We start from the raw sequence: 20,699 nt of genomic DNA, 5'->3' as shown, positions 1-20,699 counted from the left end.
CCTTAGATTGTATGGTACTATACAAGTACCTGTAATAAATAGCGGTATGGTCATCAAATTTACTAAGATTGAAGCAGCTGTGCATAGCAACCAATAGAATTCTATGTTTTATTTACAAAGACTTACTGAACAAGCTGAAGTTGGAAGCTATGTACAGCAGCTACACATTTTGTCCACTCACGTGTTACTAAATTCCCCCTATAGTCTTACATTGTGAGAAGGAACAGATAAAGAGGTTGTAAACCTCCCTGTAACATTTGTACCTATAGTAAACCTAGAAAAAGGCTTACCTATAGGTACTGTATATAGCTCCTAAAAGGGGCCCGTTTAGGAGATATTTACTGTATATACTGCACCGATGATGTCATTGGCGCATGCGCTCTTAAGGAACGGCCGCTTGTGCCGTTTCTTCAGGAGCGTGTGCCATGACCGTTGGCTCCCGTGCGCATGCCAGTCACATGGCCAGAGTTCACGGTCCCGGAAGGAAGATGGGCGAACATGGATGTGGCTTGCAGTGGGGACGGCGCAGGGTTCTTTAAGTGTAACATAATGTGCTAGTATACGATGCATTCTAGCACATTATGCTTTTACTTTGCAGAGAAGAGAGGAAAAAAATCCATCAGGGTTTACTTCCTCTTTAAAAGAGAAGTATGGGCAAACAAAACTCTTGTGGTTTACAGGAGGACACTTTATTTTGTTTTCATGTGACCCAGAGCAGGCTATTGATATGTCCATTCCAGTTACTGGAAGGATCCTGACAATGATATCAGGATCCACCTGACTGACTGATAGCTGGCTCCGCCTCTTAGCACACAGACGAGAGCCAGAGTCAGCTGGGTTCACCACTCAGAGAGGAGAGCAGTAATTGACAAAGGGGGGGTATGAAGGTGTTTTTTATTTAATAACCCCATACATTCTTGAAAAGCTTATAGTGGAACTTTAGTCAGAAAATTAAGTCCTGCTAGATCGCTTCAGGCTGCCCCTTTTGCAGGTATAGCAAATTAAAAATAAGTGTCTACTGTATACTGTTTAAAATGCAGTATTACACTGTCTCACCCTGTTTTGCACATGCTCAGTTGCTCTCCATTTTTAGGCACTGCCAAGTTTGTAGAGGCCGATCTGCTGACAGCTTTAAAGTGGAATTAAACCAGGGGTGTCAAACTGGCGGCCCTCCAACTGTTGCAAAACTACAAGTCCCATGAGACATTGCAAGGCTAACAGTTACAAGCATGACTCTCACAGGCAGAGGCATGATGGGACTTGTAGTTTCGGAACAGCTGGAGGGCCGCCAGTTTGACACCCCTGAATTAAACCATCCTATACTTTACAGCCAAGGAAGTTGCTTCTGTTTGATTTACAACTGCCATGGTGCTGCACATGTGACCAGTTATGACACCTGCCAGCCATTTGATGGTTCGACAGTTTGGTTAAGGTGTGGAAAATGTGACAGTTAGCAATCCTGACATTTCAGGAATGTAACTGTTTTTTTTAAACCCATCAATATATGATTTCAGGGGCTCTGGGCTCTAACTTAATGGCAGCCTTCAGAAAGAAGAAACAGGAGCAATGCTGGAGGCAATTTAAAGCACAAGCTAATTTTGATAGCATCAATATTAATGTAATGCTAAAGAATATTTTTTTTTTATCAGGTTGTTAGAGGTAAAGTTCCACTTTAAGCTACAGGCATTTAATACTGAGGTTCACCCTCAAAATGAACTTTCCAGCATCCTTAAAGCGGAAGTAAACCCATCAATTTAAGTTTGAAAAAGCAGTTACATTCCTGGCATGCCGGGAATGCTAACTGTCACATTGGTTGTGCTCTCAACCAAATTGTCAAACCATCCAATGGCTGGTGTCATAACTGATCACATGTGCAGCATCATGGCAGTTGAAGATTAAACAGAGGCCAAGACGCGCCTTAGCAGCCGTCAATCAACTCCTCTTCGCTTAGAAATGCCCATTCCCCGCAGGATTCCCCGCTCGGAGCCGGAAAACAAGGGCTCATATAACGATAAGTACAAGTGAAAAAAACAGCATACTGCAGATGTTAGCAGTATGCTACAGCTAATGTCAAAAAGTGGATTTTTGGGTGAACCTCCACTTTAAAGTGATTGTAAAGTCTTGTTTTAAAAAATAAATAAATAACAAACATGTTATGCTTACCTGCTCTGTGCAGTGGTTTTGCACAGAGCAGCCCTGATCCTCCTCTTCTCGGTGCCTCTTTGGTGCTCCTGGCCCCTTCTTCCTGCTGAGTGCCCCCAAAGCAAGCAGCTTGCTATGGAAGGACCCGAGCTTCAGCTCCGTGTATCCATTCAGACACAGAGCTGCCCGTTCGGCCCCGCCCCTCTATCTCCCGATTGGCTAACTGACTTTGATTGACAGCCGCAGGAGCAATGTCCAAGACGGCCGAGGGACTCGTGGCCTGAAAGAGATGGGGCTTAGGTAAGTATTAGAGGGTGCTAGTGAGGCTGCTACACTCAGGCTTTTTATCTTATTGCATAAAGATATAAAATCTTCTGCCTTTACAAGCCCTTTAACAAATCAGTATGTCTGCTCCCATGTATTTATATAATTGAAAACATAAAAAAAAAATAATAAAACACATTACAGTATTTTCACCAAACTGACCTCTTTTACAGTGAACCTAGAAATATTTATGAGACAGTAACATTCTCTTTCCCGCATTTACAAAAGACCAAAACTGAAAATAAAACTGTCTTTGTTGTCCACAACAACCCAAGTAATTCCAGCTATAAATTTTCCAGCCCAGGTTAGAAGGTGAAAGAAATGGATTGTCTGCTATTAAGTCAAATGTAGCCAATTCCTCCACTTTTCATGCATGAGACCCTACATAAAGCTTTATATATAAATGTTCCAATAGTGTTCGAAAATAGGTATATTTTGCTATAATATAATCAAACAACACAACTCATGTAAACTTTCATTAACTACTTTATTTTTATTTTTTTGTTTATTTTATTTTGTCCAGAATGCAAACTTTGCATTAACTTTGCTATTTTACAATTTTACAAACTAGGTATAAAAAGACCATAAATAAAGAAGATAAGTTATGTGTACCTAAGTTTTAGGGAAGAGGAACCAGTTACTCTTCCCTGCGCCCCAAAAAAATGCAAAAAATTACAAATGAAACAAAAATAGAAAAACATAACTCTAAACAACATATGAACCAAGAAGAAAAATAATGTTCTGTTAGAATGCTTTTTTTTTTTTTTTTGTTTGTTTTTTAGAACAAGCTAAATTTAAATTTCTCTTTTGCTGTGACACAAAAAATAGAACGTCCCTTTTCTTTCTCTGGTTAACATTTGGTGGGGTTAAGTTCAGGTTAGGAAGTGAAAAATACTGCTAATGATAAACTGGATCAATCTAGAAATTTTCTGCATGGAACTGGACCTAAAACTCAGGCCCAGTTATAGGCATTTAGGTTAGCGGTTCTCATCCAAAGTCGGGTATTGCTAGGTATACAATTCTTGTAATATATATAGAAATTAAAAAAAAAATGTTTTGGCAGTAACACACAAATACTGATTAATGCATATCATCTCTCGCCTGCAGCGTACGTGCAAAGTCATGAAGTACAATAGAGTCTTTTGGGAGGTATGAGGGACGAAAGTGGAGGTCACAACATTGTTAAAACAGGGATAATCACAAAAAAATAATGTATTGCTGGTGCCTAATTTATGGCAGCATTTCCAATGAAGTCAATTGGTATTACCATTGTATGGCTTCTGAAGTGTAACTCCAGCCAAAACCTTTTTTTTTTTTTTTTCTGGGTTGCCAAAGTTTAACTACTGTATCAGGCTTTTAATGCTATCTTGGTAAATGTCCCCATTGGGGATGCAAGGGGGGAAATCCTTTCCAACAGAAGATGGATAGCAATAAACACTTGACATAGGTTCTAAGTTTTCTTACTCTTTCTAAAATGCCACTATAGCATTAAGATTGAAGTCAGTCATTTATTAACTTAATGTTGTGCACAGCATTTCCTTGGCTCCAAAAACAGCCAGATACCCTTACTGACTAGTTACTGCTCACGTTACCCTAACACTACCGAATTACCAAGAGCGATACACAGGCATTTGGTAGTGTGGGGATTACCATGTCAGTAACAAGTGTTGGAAGCACTCATCATGTCTCAACGTGTTGGAAAGTCTCTGCCTTATAGAAAGATCCTTCTGGAAAAGGGAGCAATCATCGAGCTGCATACCTAAATGTTGCTGAGTCTAGTGCAACATGCAATCAAGACAGCAACAGACAGATATCAAATCTCAGGGCGATGCTGATCTGCTTGGCCGTTACCAGCCTTTCCTACTGAGATGCACAGAGACGTGCACACTGGGTTTAAGTTACTAAAACTGGAGGGTGCAAAATCTGGTGCATCCCTGCATACAAACCAATCAGCTTCTAACATCAGCTTGTTTAGTTAAGCTTTGACCTGGAAGCAGATTGATTTCTATGCAGAGCTGCGCCAGATTTTGCACTCTCCAGTTTTAGTAAATCAACCCCATTGATCTGTTCAAGCATGTATGTCTTCTAAGTCTACATGCTCCTTTTTTGTGAAGGATTGGTTTATAAGCTTAAATATCCAATCTGATAGGCATTCCTCATGACACATCTGAGGTTAATTACTAATGTCAGATGGTGCCTATAGACATTATAATAATTATTACGAGCAGTTGTCTCAGATTGGATAATAATTATTAAATCCTCCCAAGATCAGTGATAGCCATCGAATGTCTATGCTTACCTCTAAAACCCTACTGGATTCAAGATTTGATTGCTGGACCTGAATTCTGCAGAATTTTCTTCCCTGTATTGAGATGTATTATTAACCATAAGCCCCTCATGCCACAATATAGTCCACCACGCTTTCAAATGATCTAACTGTTTTTTTTTTTAGAAAACACCATGGCTTTGACATATGCTGTGATTCTTGGCTACATCTGTATTATGGAATGGAAGCCTGATGAGATTTCCTGATGTGTTCTCTATCTGTGTCCTGAATGCTATCAAAATCCCTAATGGCTGCACGTAATTTTTTTTATTTCCACCTTTTTAGAAAAACATTCTTAGGCTCATTGGTTTAAGAGTTTTAGTGATCACACATGAAGGAACAGAATCTCTGTAGGGAAGGATGGTGAAAAAGCTTGCATTTCCAAGATTTCACACGGTCTGCTAATCTTAAAAGCTCATAGTGGTCAAACTGAACAGCTTTGAGGTGAGGACAATTGGACAAAGACAAAGGGTTAAGCACAAAGATGTAAGTTTATATATATATATATATATATATATATATATATATATATGAAACAAATCCTCAAATCCTTCCTCATATATATATATATATATAAACTTAATTGGCAGTTCTACCTGGTTGTCACTGGTACAAGTAGATAGCAAAAAATGGAAAAATTGCATAATTTTTTTTTTTTGTTAAATGGAAATTAATATTACAATACAGAGGCCTATACAGATGAGGAACAGGCCTCGATCGGAGTGCGTCAAGTCTTTGTTGTTTTCGGGAAAACCATAAAGCAAAACAGTTCCTCGGCCCATGGTAAGCTGGGTCCATGCTTAAGGTTAGTTTGGCATACAATTAACTCCTTAGTGACTGCAATGCTCTGCTCACACCTTTGTCCTCTTAAATGTGCAGTGGAACAGAACAGAAACTGGTCTGGGGTGAAGTGCCTTTATTCCCTTTTAGAAGAACAAGCATTGAGATGGCCATGTGACCTCAATAATCCAATTTACTGAAGGCAAAAATATCCAAGCCTCGAAGACATGGCATCGTTAGTAAACATCAGCTAGCTTCCATTGTCATTATACACCAGGGCATGGAATACACAGGAAGACCTGTGGGACCTTGTGGAATTTTCTTGCTGGAGAATCAGCAGCCGTGTCCATGACATCCTCCTCAGAACCCCCTCTGAAGTTTTAAGAGAATCTTTTTGGCTTCAGTTCAGTTGTACCTGTGGATGATCGGCTTGCCGTGGAGAATTGACAAGAGTGCAGCTCCCTGAAGAAAAAATAAAAGCCACATTTTTAGATTCAAGTAACACAGCATTCAAAGCAAGATATTAAATGGGCCAAAGTGGCAGTCTATAATTGTTTTTAAACAAACCCCTCAATATTTCTGATTGCCCATTCTGATAAAATGAAAGTTATCCCCAAAGATTCAAATTTCACAATGAAGTTGTGAGCAACCAGTGCTGGCTATACAAAGAGAGATGGTTTCACTATGACAAGCATCCAGCAATCAATCCTTCAAGTAGCACGATTTGTTTTCTTTACCTTCCCATTGACCATTTCTTTCTTTCAACTGAAAGAATTTTTCAAAAGAATTTTATTTTTTTCCAACATACTGCACGCTTTTCTGCATGTTAGTGCTGAAGACCACACTGGACTGACTGGATCAGTCATTGGTCGTGGGTGAGTGTGTGATTGTGTGGGTGAGTAAGGAGATGTCCCTAAAGCAGGTTGTGCCCAATGTTGGATACTGGTCGTAAACCATCTTGGGGCTTGGGCTGTTGCCTTTCCTGTGCAGCCTTAAGGTTGTGTCCAAATGTAGACTTGTAATAATAGAAAAGAAGGAATGCCCGATGTCTAAAAGAATGTAAGCTTGATGGTCGGTTAAGAGGGGTTTATTGAGAATAGCACATTGGCTCAATGTACTTGTCGCTATTGTCAATAAACGCCTCTTTAACTACCATCAAACTTGCATTCTTTTTGATTGCTTTTAGCTGGCCCTTGGGGCATTATTGCCCACCCCCACTGTCAGCAACCTGACACCGACCATAAGGCACTATTGATCTTTTATTGAAAAGAATCAAGCAACCAATTTTATACAAAAGTAAAAAACAAAACTATAGTACAAAACTTCAAACATAAATCCAAGGAATACACATCCAGGTTCAGAATATATACAATATATACAATATACACCACTACCAAAACATTACTACAAAACTATTTACACAAAGCAGCAGAGAGGGCCTAAGAGGCACAACCCGTCACCTATGTACGCAGCCATTTATCAAAAATGTATCAAAAATAATAATCTAGGGTGATAAGAGACAGACAGCCACACCCGGGAAAGAGACTCCTGGCAGTCAGGGAGGCTTGAAACCCCTCCACGCCTTCAGCCAAGCCCCCTGACCCCGCTTGTCTCTCTCAAGCCCCCGAATCTTCCCCACCTCATGCACAATGTCATACACCACCACCTCAACAGGAAGGATTTTTTGCCGAATGCTGACCTGACACCGTGCGTTCCAGGTGAAATAACGGACCACTAGACTAACTAAAAAAAGTGTATCCAAACAAAAACCTCCACCGGTACTGAATGCTCCGTACACCCACTCGGCATAACCCAGCCTGGAGAGGAAAGGAACACCGAGCGCCCGCCCCACCTGTTTGTACACTTCTATGTTAAAAGGGCAACGAAGCAGAAAATGGATGATGGGACACTATTCCTCCCACTGACACCAATGACGGGGCAATTTTCCTCCCACTGAAACCAATGATGAAACACTATTCCTCCCACTGACACCAATGATGGGACACTATTCCTCCCACTGGGATGCAAGGCCTCCTGAAGCAACAACCTTGTCACAGCATAAACCTCTGTTCTTCTAACACAGTGGCAGGTGACCTAACAATAATGTACCATTGGGGATAACTCACCTTTAAATTCCTTTCCAGACCATCGTCTTTAGGTAGTACAAATGCATATCCCTTAGATCCTGATGTAATCTCTCACCCTAGCACATGTCCACAAGATCCTAAAATTCTCTGATGCACAGGAAGCAGCCTCCATTGGTCCCTTATTCTTCCACTACAACGGTCTGCATCTCCAGCAACAGATCATGTGGTTATTCCATTTGCCCACACTGATGAAGTGATGTATCCATTCCATAATGATGTCCATGTTACACGCAAAATCAACCCTCGATGAGATGGCGGAAGTCCGGTAAATCATATGCATCTAGTGACATGAGAGCTCCCCCTTGGATATGACCATCTTCCCGATGTGAGTGTGGCACGAATGACTATTTCCATGTTGAATGGGTTTCTCCTCAGCCCCTGCGATAATTTAAGTCTCTGTCCGGCGGGGTGAGGTTAATGTAAAAAAAAGTGCAGTTCTTCAATTAAAGTGCATGGATGAGGTAAACTAATTTTTCAAGAGTTCTGAGTGTGCAGCTTTGTCCTGATGCACTAATAAATCAGACAGGAACCATCCTGCCTTGCATCTGTTGCATCTGGGTCCTCATTCCCTGGACACTGCTCAAAATTTTGTTCTGGTGTGCGGGGGAAGTGATACCAATCCGGGTTAGGTCACTGTACAGAGACGAAAGGAAAAGATGATTTAACATTGCAGGGATGAGTATATATACACACACACACACATATATTTATGAGCTCCTTCATGCCCCCCAAAACAGAAAATCTGACGACATGGTATATCTCTCAGGTTCAATTTGGTGCTAAGGTCCTACACTAATTATATGACAGGGATACTCACTAAGAGAAAATGGTCAGAAAGGGCAAGCTAAAGGCAGGGTAGGAATCTTGTATCATGCCACCATGGAAATTTTTTTGTGTGGAATAAATGTTCCTACAGAAACCAATACAGTATCTTTCCTTCAACTACAGGACAAGAATGTAAAATCTTGATCAGGAATGAACTTACTCTTGGTTCACGTGCACGACGGATTCCAGGTTGTTATACCCGGCTGCTGTGAAGTTATCTTTGTATCGCTCCATTTTAATGGCCTGCAGCCAGTCCAATACAGAAACCACCTGGGACCATTCAGGCGAGCCAGGGTCCAGCAGAGCAGTATTTGTCCTAAAGAATAGAAAATCATTGGAATGTCAGCCTATTTCAGTAAAAATAGAGAGTCTAATGCAACATTATGAATGGATGTTACAAATTGCTAGAGCAATTATAAGCATCAGGCCTCATGAATGTAGCAAGTAAAATGCCTGTGTTGTCCATGACAGCCAACCCAATTCCTGCTGTCATTTTTCTAATGAGGGTTAGTGAATTCTCTTAAGATTCTAATGGGTTGCTATTAATAACAAGCACACATTTCAGACATTTCACTATGAAAGATCCACTATTTTTTTTTTCTGCATACATTATTATTATGTATACAGTGTTACGATGTTTAAAACATGCCATACTGAATACTAATGTTTTTCTGGGGTCACAAACTCACTCTGAACTTGAGAAAATTGTCTAATAGTAGATATTATCTTTACACGAGTGTGTGGAGCCTTCTGCAAATTCCCACTGTACTGTCCCTATCTCTAAGTTATGCTTTAATCAGTCTTACTGTACTTATACTGCTTATGTTGAGCTCAATCGCAATGAAACAGCCCAATCAACGAGATATTGGCCAATTTGCCTGAGAGCAGACAAAGCCCAGCATGCAGGGGAGATAATCTGCTCTTTATTCAACATGTTCCTGAACAGTACATATGATCGAATTGGTGAGAATAAGGTGGTCTTTGAAATAGGGTTCGGGGGAATGTAATTCTCCTTGGTTCCCTCTGTGCTGGACCTTTGGGGTAATTGCTTTAGCAGATTCACTGCCATGATTAGTAATATATCCTGTAGCTGATGTGCAAAAAGGCCAGACAACTGCTGTGGCTTTCTCACTCATACCGAGAAAGAAATCAAGTCTGCTTTTGAGTGAGTAATACGAGTACAGTGAAAGGTGAATTCTTAGGATTCTGAAAAAAGTAGGAGTTGTACCTCTAAGTTTCCTATTGTACCTGCTTTATGCAGAAATGTATTACCGGAATCAAGAATTTTTTTTTCTTTTTAACATCCTTCACTGTAATTGGTGGATTGGGTTTCACTTATAACTTTGGATTTAAAAGACTAATAAATCTACAGCCCAAGTTGGCCTATATAAAACATAACCCAGCAGGGTTTACATAAAACAATGGATTGGATTAATAGGGTGCATTTAATGGGGTGCTGGGAGCTAGAATAACGCAAGTCACATAAGGCAAGAGAAGAGGAGAAAGTCTGAGCAATATCTTTAAGTATGCACTAACGCAAAAGTAGCTTTAGTTGAAGTGATTAAGAAATTATAAGACTGATATACACTAAGTATTAAGGAAACCTATCCTAAAATTTTAAAGAAACATGTTTTAGGCCTGGTTCACACCTATGAGATCTTTGGTGCTTTTTGCAGAAACACACCACATGGTTTTCAAAGGGGACATGTTCACATCTATGATTTTTGTCAACCGCTGCATTTTTGGAAATGGTCAGAGACTTTTTTTAAATGTAAAATGGTGCTTTTTTGGATCAATAGACTTCAACGGAGAAACTGCAGAAAAACATGCAGTGCTTTTGACGTGTTTTGTGTTTTTTATTCTGCCCAACAACAAAAGCTTAAAAAAAATGCGTGAAAAACGTGTGAAAAAAAGGCAAAACACAACACAAAAGGAACTGCAGAAACGGATCAAAAGCAAACTGCACATTTGTGAACTAGGCCTTAATAGCAAACTGGACTCTAATTAAGCAGACCTTCAATTCAGCTATTTATCTGTACAAATCTGCAGAAAGGTTGAAGTGTTAACAGCAGCACGGAGCTGTATCGTTATAGCAAATACATCTAACAATTTCTCAGTGTGAGCCTCCCTGTGAATACCCATGGGAATCCGCTAGCTTTCTAAAGTATCCAATCAATATCTATAAAGAGAGATACTTAAAGGTCTGTGCAGTGTGGTTACAAATGTAAACTGATCACAGACAGATTCTGGGTCAATAGAAGGAGGGGGGAAATTAAACAGTTGCTGTTATAGTTCTTTCCTAGTTGAATAATTTAACATAATGATGCAGATATGACTCTGTGGTGGGACCTCACCGCCGAGACATATAACCCATATATCTACTACAATGGAGCCATCGAAGGCCAGTACAATTTAATTAGCTGGCCCCATTTCTGCTCTTAGCTCATCGTTTGCATACTGAAAGATACAGTCTACAAACTCATGTATTTCTTACCTGGAGCCTTCCAATCCAGTCCTTTTTAGGCTGTTTGGGTTCCGGATAAGCTTATCTAACATGCTAACGATCTGTCCAAACTTTGGCCGGTCACTGCGCTCTTTCTGCCAGCAGTCTAGCATAAGCTGATGAAGAGCAATGGGGCAGTCCATGGGAGGGGGGAGACGATAGCCTTCTTCTATGGCTTTAATGACCTATAAAAGAAATGGAAGATTTTAGTCGGATCATTAAACATCACAAAGGTGGAGACCTTTCATAATTTACCATTAAGTATAATTTGACCAGATGCATGTTAGCAGTAATCATGCGTGAAAGTGCCAAAAAAATTTGCAGATTATACGACACAGCTCATTATGATTAAAAATGTTGCTCACAGTTGTATATTGCAGTGTATTTATGTGTGTAGCAAGACTGTGTCCCATGTCAAGAACATTTAAGCAATATATATGATTGGGGAATCTAGGCATATACAATAACTAATTTTAGCCAATCAAAAGGCAGCTTTCAATCATTTTATACTTTAAGACAGGGTTTTCTAAACTTTCTAAAACAAAGGGCCAGTTTACTGTCCTTCAGGCTTTAGGGGGGCATCCTGGCATCAGTGCCCCATCATTGGTTTTAATGGGAGGAAAAGTGTCCCATTGTTGATATTAGTAGGGAGAATGGTGCTCCACCATTGGTGTCAGTTGGTGTAATAGCACCCCAGGGGTCAGATAAAACCACCCAAAGGGCCACATCCAACCCCCCGGGGTGTGGTTTGGAGACTACTGCTGTAGGATGATGAAACATTACTTTTAATTGGATGCAATGAGTATTTTATTTACACACGGGGTACAATTCAACTTGATAGTATTAAAAAAAAAAGTCCTTTATGTGTGCTTCATCTGTTCATCTTGAGATATCCTTTAATAACTGAGGAACAGCACAGCCAAATTAGGATCTTTTATCAATAGAAAACAGTGTACTTATCAGCTGAAACTGTCTGAAATATCACTTTCTATATTATGTTTCAGGATCTGTGGGCCAGATGACCCTTCCATTCTATATCCCTGGCCATTTCAACTTGTAGCTGGCAAGAGAGCATCGGATTTCCAGCTGCACCTGGACGAGGTCTAACTTGTGTGATGACTTCCTTATTAGAGAAAGAGGTATAAATATCTCTGGATGTGCCTGCAGAATAGAGGAAACCTTTGCACAATACACAATCCCTGCCTTAGTATGGGATTGTACTGTGGACTATATACTCAAGGAAACCGAGAAACAAGGAATTCTGCATCTTCCTCTTGTCATTGTACAAATATTCAATGTGGACTATTTCCCTGTTGCTATTCTTAGGTTTCACTGGGTCATCTATAGACAGCTGTCTGACTGTGATCCCATATGAGACTCTACAGATGGTATACTTAAAAAAACAAAACAGATATACATAATTTAAAGAAGGACATTTAGCAAATTATTTTTTTTAATGCCCCCTAAGGACAGCCGTTTAATTGGCTCAAGAGATAATTACAGCAGCTCACTACGTGTTTTACAATGCAGGCTCTTCTCCCTGCGGTGAGTGTGTTAATGACGCATCGAGCAATATAGTTACACGACTGATAGCGCCAGTAGCTCAGGTTTTTGTAAGAAATGATGTCATACTGTTAAATAATCAGAATCCCTGCTTTGGCATAACCTGCGGAATTCTAATTAACACAGGAAATTCCAATCAGTGCTGCCCATTTATAGAACAAGAACAAGTTTTATATAACTAATTGCTGATGAGTGAATGAGCAAACATTTTCTTTTTAAGTCAAGAAAAACTGATGCTTACATCTTGATTGGACATATCCCAATAAGGCCGTTCACCATACGACATGACTTCCCACATGACGATGCCATAACTCCATACATCACTAGAAGATGTAAACTTCCTGTAAGCAATCGCTTCTGGTGCGGTCCATCGGATGGGGATCTTACCTCCCTGTATTATAAAAAGAAATCAGCATTTAATACAGAGTAGTAGTGCCATAAAAAAAATACATCACTCTCTTTATTAACAAACCCCCAGATTTTATATTTTATTCATGGTAAAACAGAAAATGCAGCAAATTAATTTAATCGATTCATGCCCTCTCAATTATATGCAGAGTACTGCTTCAGCCATTAAAGAGTGCATCTGTTGTATAATAAAGCTCTCCTAATAGGACAGTGCAGGAAGCAACAAATTTACTATGGGGTGGGGAATTTTCTAAAACTGGAGCGTGCAAACCTGGTGCAGCTCTGCAAAGAAACCAATCAGCTTCCAGGTTTTATTGTCAAAGCTTAACTGAACAAGCTGAAGGCTGATTGGCTACCATGCATATCTGCACCAGATCCTGAGTGCTCCAGCATTCGTAAATATCCCCCTATGTTTTATTGCATTCTATACATGACTCTGTATTAACTGAATACCTATTTCTACAGCTCCATATTCTGTAAACATTTATTGTAATAATACTGGTTTAAAGTAAAAAAATGACAACTAAATTCTATGTTGACGGTTGCAAACCTTATACAAAAGACAGACATATTGTAAAGGATACACAGGTACCATATTTAATATTGTTTATACATTGTCCTTAAAGCAGAACTTCAACCAAAAGGGGGAAATTCCACTTGTTTGCACCCCCCCCCCCCTCCCAATGCCCCATTTGGTACATTTTTGGGGAGAGGGGGGGAGTGGGTACCTGGTTTTGGCAGGTACCCACTTCCAGTCAGATCATTGCAGTGATCTGTGCAGAAGTTTGGCCCCCCTTCTTTCCCCTAGTAGCCTTCTGAGACACATCACAGGTCCAGTAGACTGCGGGGCCATTCACAAAGTGAAGTGTGGCTTGAGCATGCACAGTAGGAACCCGGGGTGTGAACCCAAAAGGCTTCACTGTGAGTTTCCCTTACTTAAGATGCTGGCGTCTAGACCTGAAGCCCATTGAATAAGGGACTTCTCTGGATCCCTGGATAGGTGAGTGTACTTATAGTAAATGTCAGCAGATACAGTATTTGTATCTGCTGACTAAATTTTTTGGCGGCAGACTGGAGCTCTGCTTTAAAGTGAACATGTCAGGGTGTCTGTTACTGGTCAGAGCTGGGAATCTGGGAATCTCCTCCAAACATCATAGGCAGTGTTATTTACAGGGTACAGATCAGCCCTGCAGCATCAAGCATGGTGAAGGCCCTGTCCTTGGCTAGCATTGCAGTGGTAGCTCAAGAGCTGGACGGAGTTGTCTTGATAGGTCTTTTGTTTTTTAGACATCTGTTTTTTTTTATTTAAAGGCATAAAATGCATGGGGAAGATGTGTTCACTTGAGCCGTGGTACACAGTCACAATTGCATATTGTTCCAAGCTAAAAATGTACATTAACTACAAATCATAAGAGATAGGCAATGCCTCAACTACTGGTTTTGCCTGAGACATAGATTGCTTTAAAAAGTCTTCTCCTTTAAATGAGCTTAGTAATGAAGACAGAAATAGCTTTCAGAGTTTCTATCACAGATTTGTGCTGTCAGCAATGGCCTTAATCAATTGCTCGTCTTGTCTATTTCAGGGAAAGGTGACTGCCAGTGACAGCTATGGCCTGCTGTCATCGGGCTGTCACTACACCATTTATGATCATAAAATATTGCATAATTTAAAGTGAGTGATGAGACTGGGTAGCACATAGTTATGATTTATGTTAGGCTGCAGCAGTGAAGGTGTTACACATCATCTGCAACAAGATCCGTGCTGGTATGCCTTCAATTAATGGAAAAGCCAACAAGGGCTTGGCTTCCGCAGCAGGCCTCGGTGCTTGGTTAAGTTTGTAAAGCGACTCCTTGATTTTTATCTCTGCTCGATTCACTTGGCTGAGATCCTACAACTGATACACCTAATTGTTGTGGTAATGCACAAAGTGTGTTCCCTTTCCCGTACCCCCCTCTCCCTTAGAAAACTTTTTTTTTGTTCGTCTCAGAGCTGTTTATGTAAACTCTGGATCATGGAATGCAGCTTGGGAACAAAGAAATGCACAGAGGAATATGTGAGACCAGATGCCTTGCCTGTAATTTTATGGAGATCTGTTTGCACCTATTTTAGTGGCAGGGATAAGTAAGGCAGCTGTGAATTACACAATTAACCTTATTAAATAAACATTCCCAAAGTTTTAAATTGATCTTAACAGGCTGCTAACGCTTTGTAACAAGGCATACAGAAGCATTTTCTGGACTTTTGCAATTTTGGGGCTTGTGGTGCAAAATCTCAAATCGCTAGTCATACGCCAGTGCTAAGCTGTCAGTTAGCACACCATCACACAAGAGGCGGATCCCTCAAGAGAACTCCGAATTTTATAATAGCTCACACTGGTTTGCAAGATATATTTGATTTATTTGTTACAGGTACCTATATAGCGCAGTGCTTTACACATATATTAACCATTCACATCAGTCCCTGCCCTCCAGTCTAAGGTCCCTAACTTAGATTCATATATACGCATACTAGGGTAAATTGAGACAGGAGCCAATTAACCTTCCAGCATGTCTTTGGAGTGTAAGAGGAAACTGGAGCACCCGGAGGAAACTCACACAGGCACGGAGAGAACATGCAAACTCCAGGCAGGTCATGCTGTGGTTGGGATTCGAACGGACAACTCTAGTGCTGCTAGGTGGAAGTGCTAACTTTTTATTCACTGTCAGCATGTTTTTGGATCCCACACTGAAGGTTTTTTAGCCATATAAATATAAGCATGTATGTGTGCTAGGACGCTACGTTTGAATCTTTCGTTTATAGATCACTTTATCAGAAGCAATATCAAATTGTTTAGGGGAAAATAGCAATGTCCATCCCTTCCTAAATCTCTTAATGGTCCAGGATCTACTAAAGTAAAGTAGGGAGGGGTGGATTTACAACTTTAAAAGCATTGAAAGAGAAATTGTGTAGACAGGCTCTGTTAAAGCTGAATTTTAATCTGCTTATATTCTGCCTTCCCAGATCTGATTCCTCCTCCCTCCCGATCAACATGTTAATGGTCTTAATAAATAAAATGTTTTAATGTCATACTTTATTTTAGATCAAGTGATATCATCACCAGGTCTTTTTTCTTCTCTATGCATAGCAGGCAGATTAGAGCTGGTGAAAAGGGCTGTACTTAGCTTTCTGAAAACAAGTAGCTGGAGTAATGCCCACATTTGGTGCTGAGCCTTCAAAATTAAAAGAAGTGAAATCCAATAAACAAAATGGCCAGGCAAGGGACAGTAAGTCTAGGGAAGAAAGGGCTAAATCGTGCTGTTGGTTCTTCAAATCAGAAGAGGACACTTGCTGCAGCTTCTAAAGCACACTGGGGGAAGCTCACAGCATGCAGTGAAACCAAAGTAAGCTATTTTAGTACAGGAGAGGAGCATGTACAACTGTGCAAGATGGAAGTCAAGGGCTAATGTTTCACTATAGTGGTCATGGGATTGCAAAGGCTGACAAAGGGCCTTAAGTGATGTATCATAAATAAGTGGCAACAAATTACATAGATTAAGTCTGAAATTATCACCTGACCTTAGTATAGGAAGAAAATACAATGGCAATCTGTCCAGAGTAAACATAAGCTCCAAAACAGCATGGAAGGTTTTTCTCAATTTCAGTGATACCAACAAGCTTTACTTACCCTGGTGGTATAGGCCGCCTCAGGATCGTCCTCTAAGACACGGGACATGCCAAAGTCAGACACTTTGCAGACTAGGTTGCTGTTGACCAGAATGTTGCGGGCAGCCAGGTCTCGGTGTACATAACTCATATCAGACAAATACTTCATTCCGGATCCAATGCCTCGCAGCATCCCAACCAGCTGAATGACAGTGAACCTTCCATCGTTCTTCTAAAACAAAAGACAGTAATCAGTTATGTCACACCACGACTCCCAACTGTCCCTCTTTTGGAACCAATCCCTTTTTTTCCTCAACTGTTCCCCCTACTGGGTCTGATGAATATTCCGCTCTAAATTATTGTACTGTTTGTCATATTGTACTAAACCTTCCATCCAACCTTCAAATAAATGCATTTTTTTTTTACTCAAATTTAACATAGCAAATAAATTCTTCATGACTAGGGTGCCTTAGGGCTGTGTCTATACCTTACATACATACAAAGGTTTGTTGAAAGACGCCCCTATTTCCCATCTTAGAAAGGCATATCATATAGTATAAGAACCAGGCAGAACCACCTACAGTTATGGCCATACATGGATCAATATTCGGCAGGTTCAGTAGGGACTGGCTGAATTTCGATCCATGAACGGGCAGGCTGATCGTACCCAAGTTGATCCATTGATCAACTTGGGTACAACCAGCCCGTCAGATTTTTTTTTACATGCAACTACTGCCAGCAGCTATAGCAGCTAGTAATAATTAATGTATTCTACCATCAGGGAAGGCTCCCCGCACAACCCCCTACCCCCACCCCTCCAGCGGGGCAGAATACAACAGCACTGGAGGAGGCATTCCCTCATCAACATTGACTATGTTGATGGGGAAATCGAGTGATTTCCTTTCCTTCCAGCCATGGTGGAGGGAAAAAAAATGGATCCATCTATGGCTTGCCTTAGAGTACTGGATTGAATGATACTTTTAGATTTATGGTCATTTGAGATAATGTCTGCCATTTAATAAAATGATAGTGCACTTTAATGTATATATAGAACAATGAATTTTTAGCTCAATATGTTGTCTTTAAATTCAGTTTCTTTTACATAATTTGTAACCTTAGAGTGAAAGCAAGGGATTTTTTGGGGAAAATCCATGTTGGGAGGCAAAGTTTTGATGGGTGGCAGGCTGCCACATTATGAGAACACATTTGATTCCAATGTAAGCCTGCAAGCATGAATCATATTCATTGTTTCTTTTAGTGATATGTAATATTTACTTCATATGTTTTACACATGATATTGGGAGCTGTCCAGTCAAAAAAAATCTGAGGTCATTGGAAAGAAAAGTAGTAGGGGGGGACGCAAAACTGAATGCCTAAACACCCTCTAAATCTATATGAAACCTTTGAGTAGCAGATTATTGAAACTTATTCTTTACTCTCCAGAAAGTGGGGTAGTACAATTGTTACATACAGTATATACATTTTTTTTTTTATAAAACTAAAAAAAATTATTTTACTGTTGTTAATTGTTCTATGACCTGGAATAAGAGGTTGGCTTGCAAAAGGTGATTTATGCAAGTTAGTTTAAGGCAAGTTTATACAGGTTGTAAAATGGATACACGGCCAGAATTATAGTTGTGTTTTATTAGACAGTGCCATACAAATTGTCTGTGCTTTTGTAACATTAAAGCAATCACAGATAGATAAAATAAGCCTGTAGAAGCCACTACCTCTTATTCATGGGTCGGTATTGGGGGGAAAAAACTCAGCTCTAGTGATTTAATAATGGCATCCCTTATTCAGTGTAAAGACCAGGTTGAGTACAGATATTAAATATTTTTAGAGCATTGGGTCCCGTCCTGTGTATTAGCATTTTTCAGGTACTAGAAAATAAATAAAATTATACCCATTTCCATTAAACTGGAGTGTATACCAAATTAGAATAACAGGGCTAGAAATCTCAATAACTCACCCTCAAAAAAGCATCCAAGGAGCCGTTCTCCATGTATTCGGTAATGATCATAACCGGTTTACCTATGAATAAAGAACAGCACTATTAATGACATATAATGTATATCTTCAGCCAACCAATGAATGCGCTACTTTCTCTAATATTTCCATGCGACTGAGCTCTGAAATGTTATCCCTAAACTGGACTGTCCTCCCTTTATATGGCAAGAATTACCCTTTCATTGTAATTCCAACCTGGCATGTGAAACATGAATCTCCCTACTAATTCATAGCGGGTGTCTGTTTCTTTGCATAATTACCATCTAAATGTATATGGAAATGTAAGCACTTTTCTGTCTCAAAGACCTATTTTTCATGCAACACACATTTTTTTTTTCTTTCTTCTCTCTTACCCGCTACTCAAGCAGCAGCATATTTTAATGTGGTGCATGCAAGGCTTTATTCAGATTTTATGGTTTCATAAGTCACAGAAATGATAATAAGACACTGCTGGAATCTAAATCAGGAGCTTGGAATGTACTGTAGAGAATAGAGGGGAGCAGCCTTTTACTGCTGGCGCTTTTTACACCTCACAATGGCACTAAACATGGCTAGCGCACCCGTTAAAATGTGCCCCCACCTTTAAAGTGTTGCCTTACTGCCACAGCCAAACAGCCTTCATAAGGTGTAAAGAAAAGCTGGAAATTTTCAAGCAGATGGGAGTTGTTAAAAAAAAAAAAAAAGCCTGTCTTATAAGCTGCTAAAAGATCTGAAAAGCACAGTCTTTTATAAAACTGCTATTTAGAAGAAAATGAACAAAAGGTAAAAATAGCATATAGAAAAAAATATAACAAATGTGCCATTCTACAGGCTTTTGCCTCAAAAGATGACAAATTATATAGGTTTTATTGAATGTCACTGCCACCAAGATTAGACATCCAATGCCCCTGGTAAATTCTGCATTAAAGCCACAACGTGCCAGAGAAGGTCAATCTACCGGCAATGTTTTCCAACTTTTGGGCAAATTGAGGTGTGATGGCCATCTGCTTCATGCCTATACTTTAGCAATTGGCTCATTCTCGCACTGTTTAGTAGCACGCCCTACTGCATTCTGATCTCACAAAGTCCTGCAGCCCTTTTGCCTAGAGATATCAGTATGATGAGAATCAGCAAAGCCATTTTATCTGACATTGAGATGGATAGCTTGATCCACACCTCACACCCTGTGCTTTAGAATATACTGTCGCTATTCCATCTGTCATTTTACACTGAGATTTTGTGCCTGTGATGGTGTGATCTACACTACTGCTGAATATACGAGGAAATTGTAGGAGGTTCCACAGAACAGACGTCTATTAATAATCTGGAAGATCACTGTAAGGCAATTCTTATATGATAAATCATCTTTTTTTCCTGCAATACTGAGAGAATCGAAAGCAAAAAGTGAAGCAAGGCAGTACATTCAAACTAAATATTCCACCAACCTCTCAAATATCAATATAATAATAGAAAAGGACCCCCATTGGACTTTTTAGGCAGAATTGAAAGTACAAATGTATAAAAAACAAACAAAAAAAAAAAATTTATGTCTTTATTACAATTATAATAAAAAGACCCATCTGTCAATACAATAGTACCATACTTAGAACAGACATGACATAAAAATATAAGAATACAGATACCCTGCTGAATCGAAGAAACACTGAAAGTAAACTGCCAGTGGGAATAAAGCATGGTCAGTGTTGGTGAGCAAAGATAAATCCCGACATATTTCGGAAACAAGATTTCCTTCTTTAGGGCAGGAGAAGGGTATGGCCAGTCTTACATTGTATAGTCATGAATCAGTAAAAAAAAAACCTTGTTTTGCATATATGACTCACAATATTTCCTATGGGAATCATTATAAATTGTATCATTTGTCCCTTTTTATTTTCAGTATTCTGACATATATGACATTATTGTACTGGTTGCATATATTATGCAAATTTGTATGTATATTACTGTATCTTGTATTTATATCTCTTTATCTTTAGTGATTTTTTGTATTTTTGTGATGAAGAAGGATTCAGATTGATTCATGACTGTACA

The 20,699-nt window shown here is 39.7% G+C and overlaps 1 protein-coding gene across 2 annotated transcripts in view; it reads right to left on the bottom strand.

Annotated features, from left to right (window-relative positions):
- Nucleotides 1-3,219: 3,219 nt before the first annotated feature.
- The window catches only part of EPHA4 (EPH receptor A4), a 90,156-nt gene continuing 72,676 nt past the window's right edge, over nucleotides 3,220-20,699 (bottom strand). Inside the window, exons 12-18 of one of the 2 annotated variants that reach the window (XM_040349047.1) lie at nucleotides 18,634-18,695; nucleotides 16,684-16,893; nucleotides 12,852-13,001; nucleotides 11,039-11,232; nucleotides 8,705-8,860; nucleotides 7,699-8,352; nucleotides 3,220-6,034 (exon numbers count right to left, since the gene is read on the bottom strand). In XM_040349047.1, coding sequence (XP_040204981.1) covers nucleotides 8,238-8,352; nucleotides 8,705-8,860; nucleotides 11,039-11,232; nucleotides 12,852-13,001; nucleotides 16,684-16,893; nucleotides 18,634-18,695 — 887 coding nt within the window. In that variant the 3' untranslated portion in view covers nucleotides 3,220-6,034; nucleotides 7,699-8,237. The remainder of the gene's footprint in view (nucleotides 6,035-7,698; nucleotides 8,353-8,704; nucleotides 8,861-11,038; nucleotides 11,233-12,851; nucleotides 13,002-16,683; nucleotides 16,894-18,633; nucleotides 18,696-20,699) is intronic. The other variant, XM_040349048.1, reaches the window with a different exon arrangement.

Source organism: Rana temporaria, chromosome 4 (genome assembly GCF_905171775.1).
Source record: "Rana temporaria chromosome 4, aRanTem1.1, whole genome shotgun sequence".
Lineage (NCBI taxonomy): Eukaryota > Metazoa > Chordata > Amphibia > Anura > Ranidae > Rana > Rana temporaria.
The sequence above is the reverse complement of the archived record's forward strand: the minus strand, read 5'-3'. Positions and strand labels throughout refer to the sequence as shown.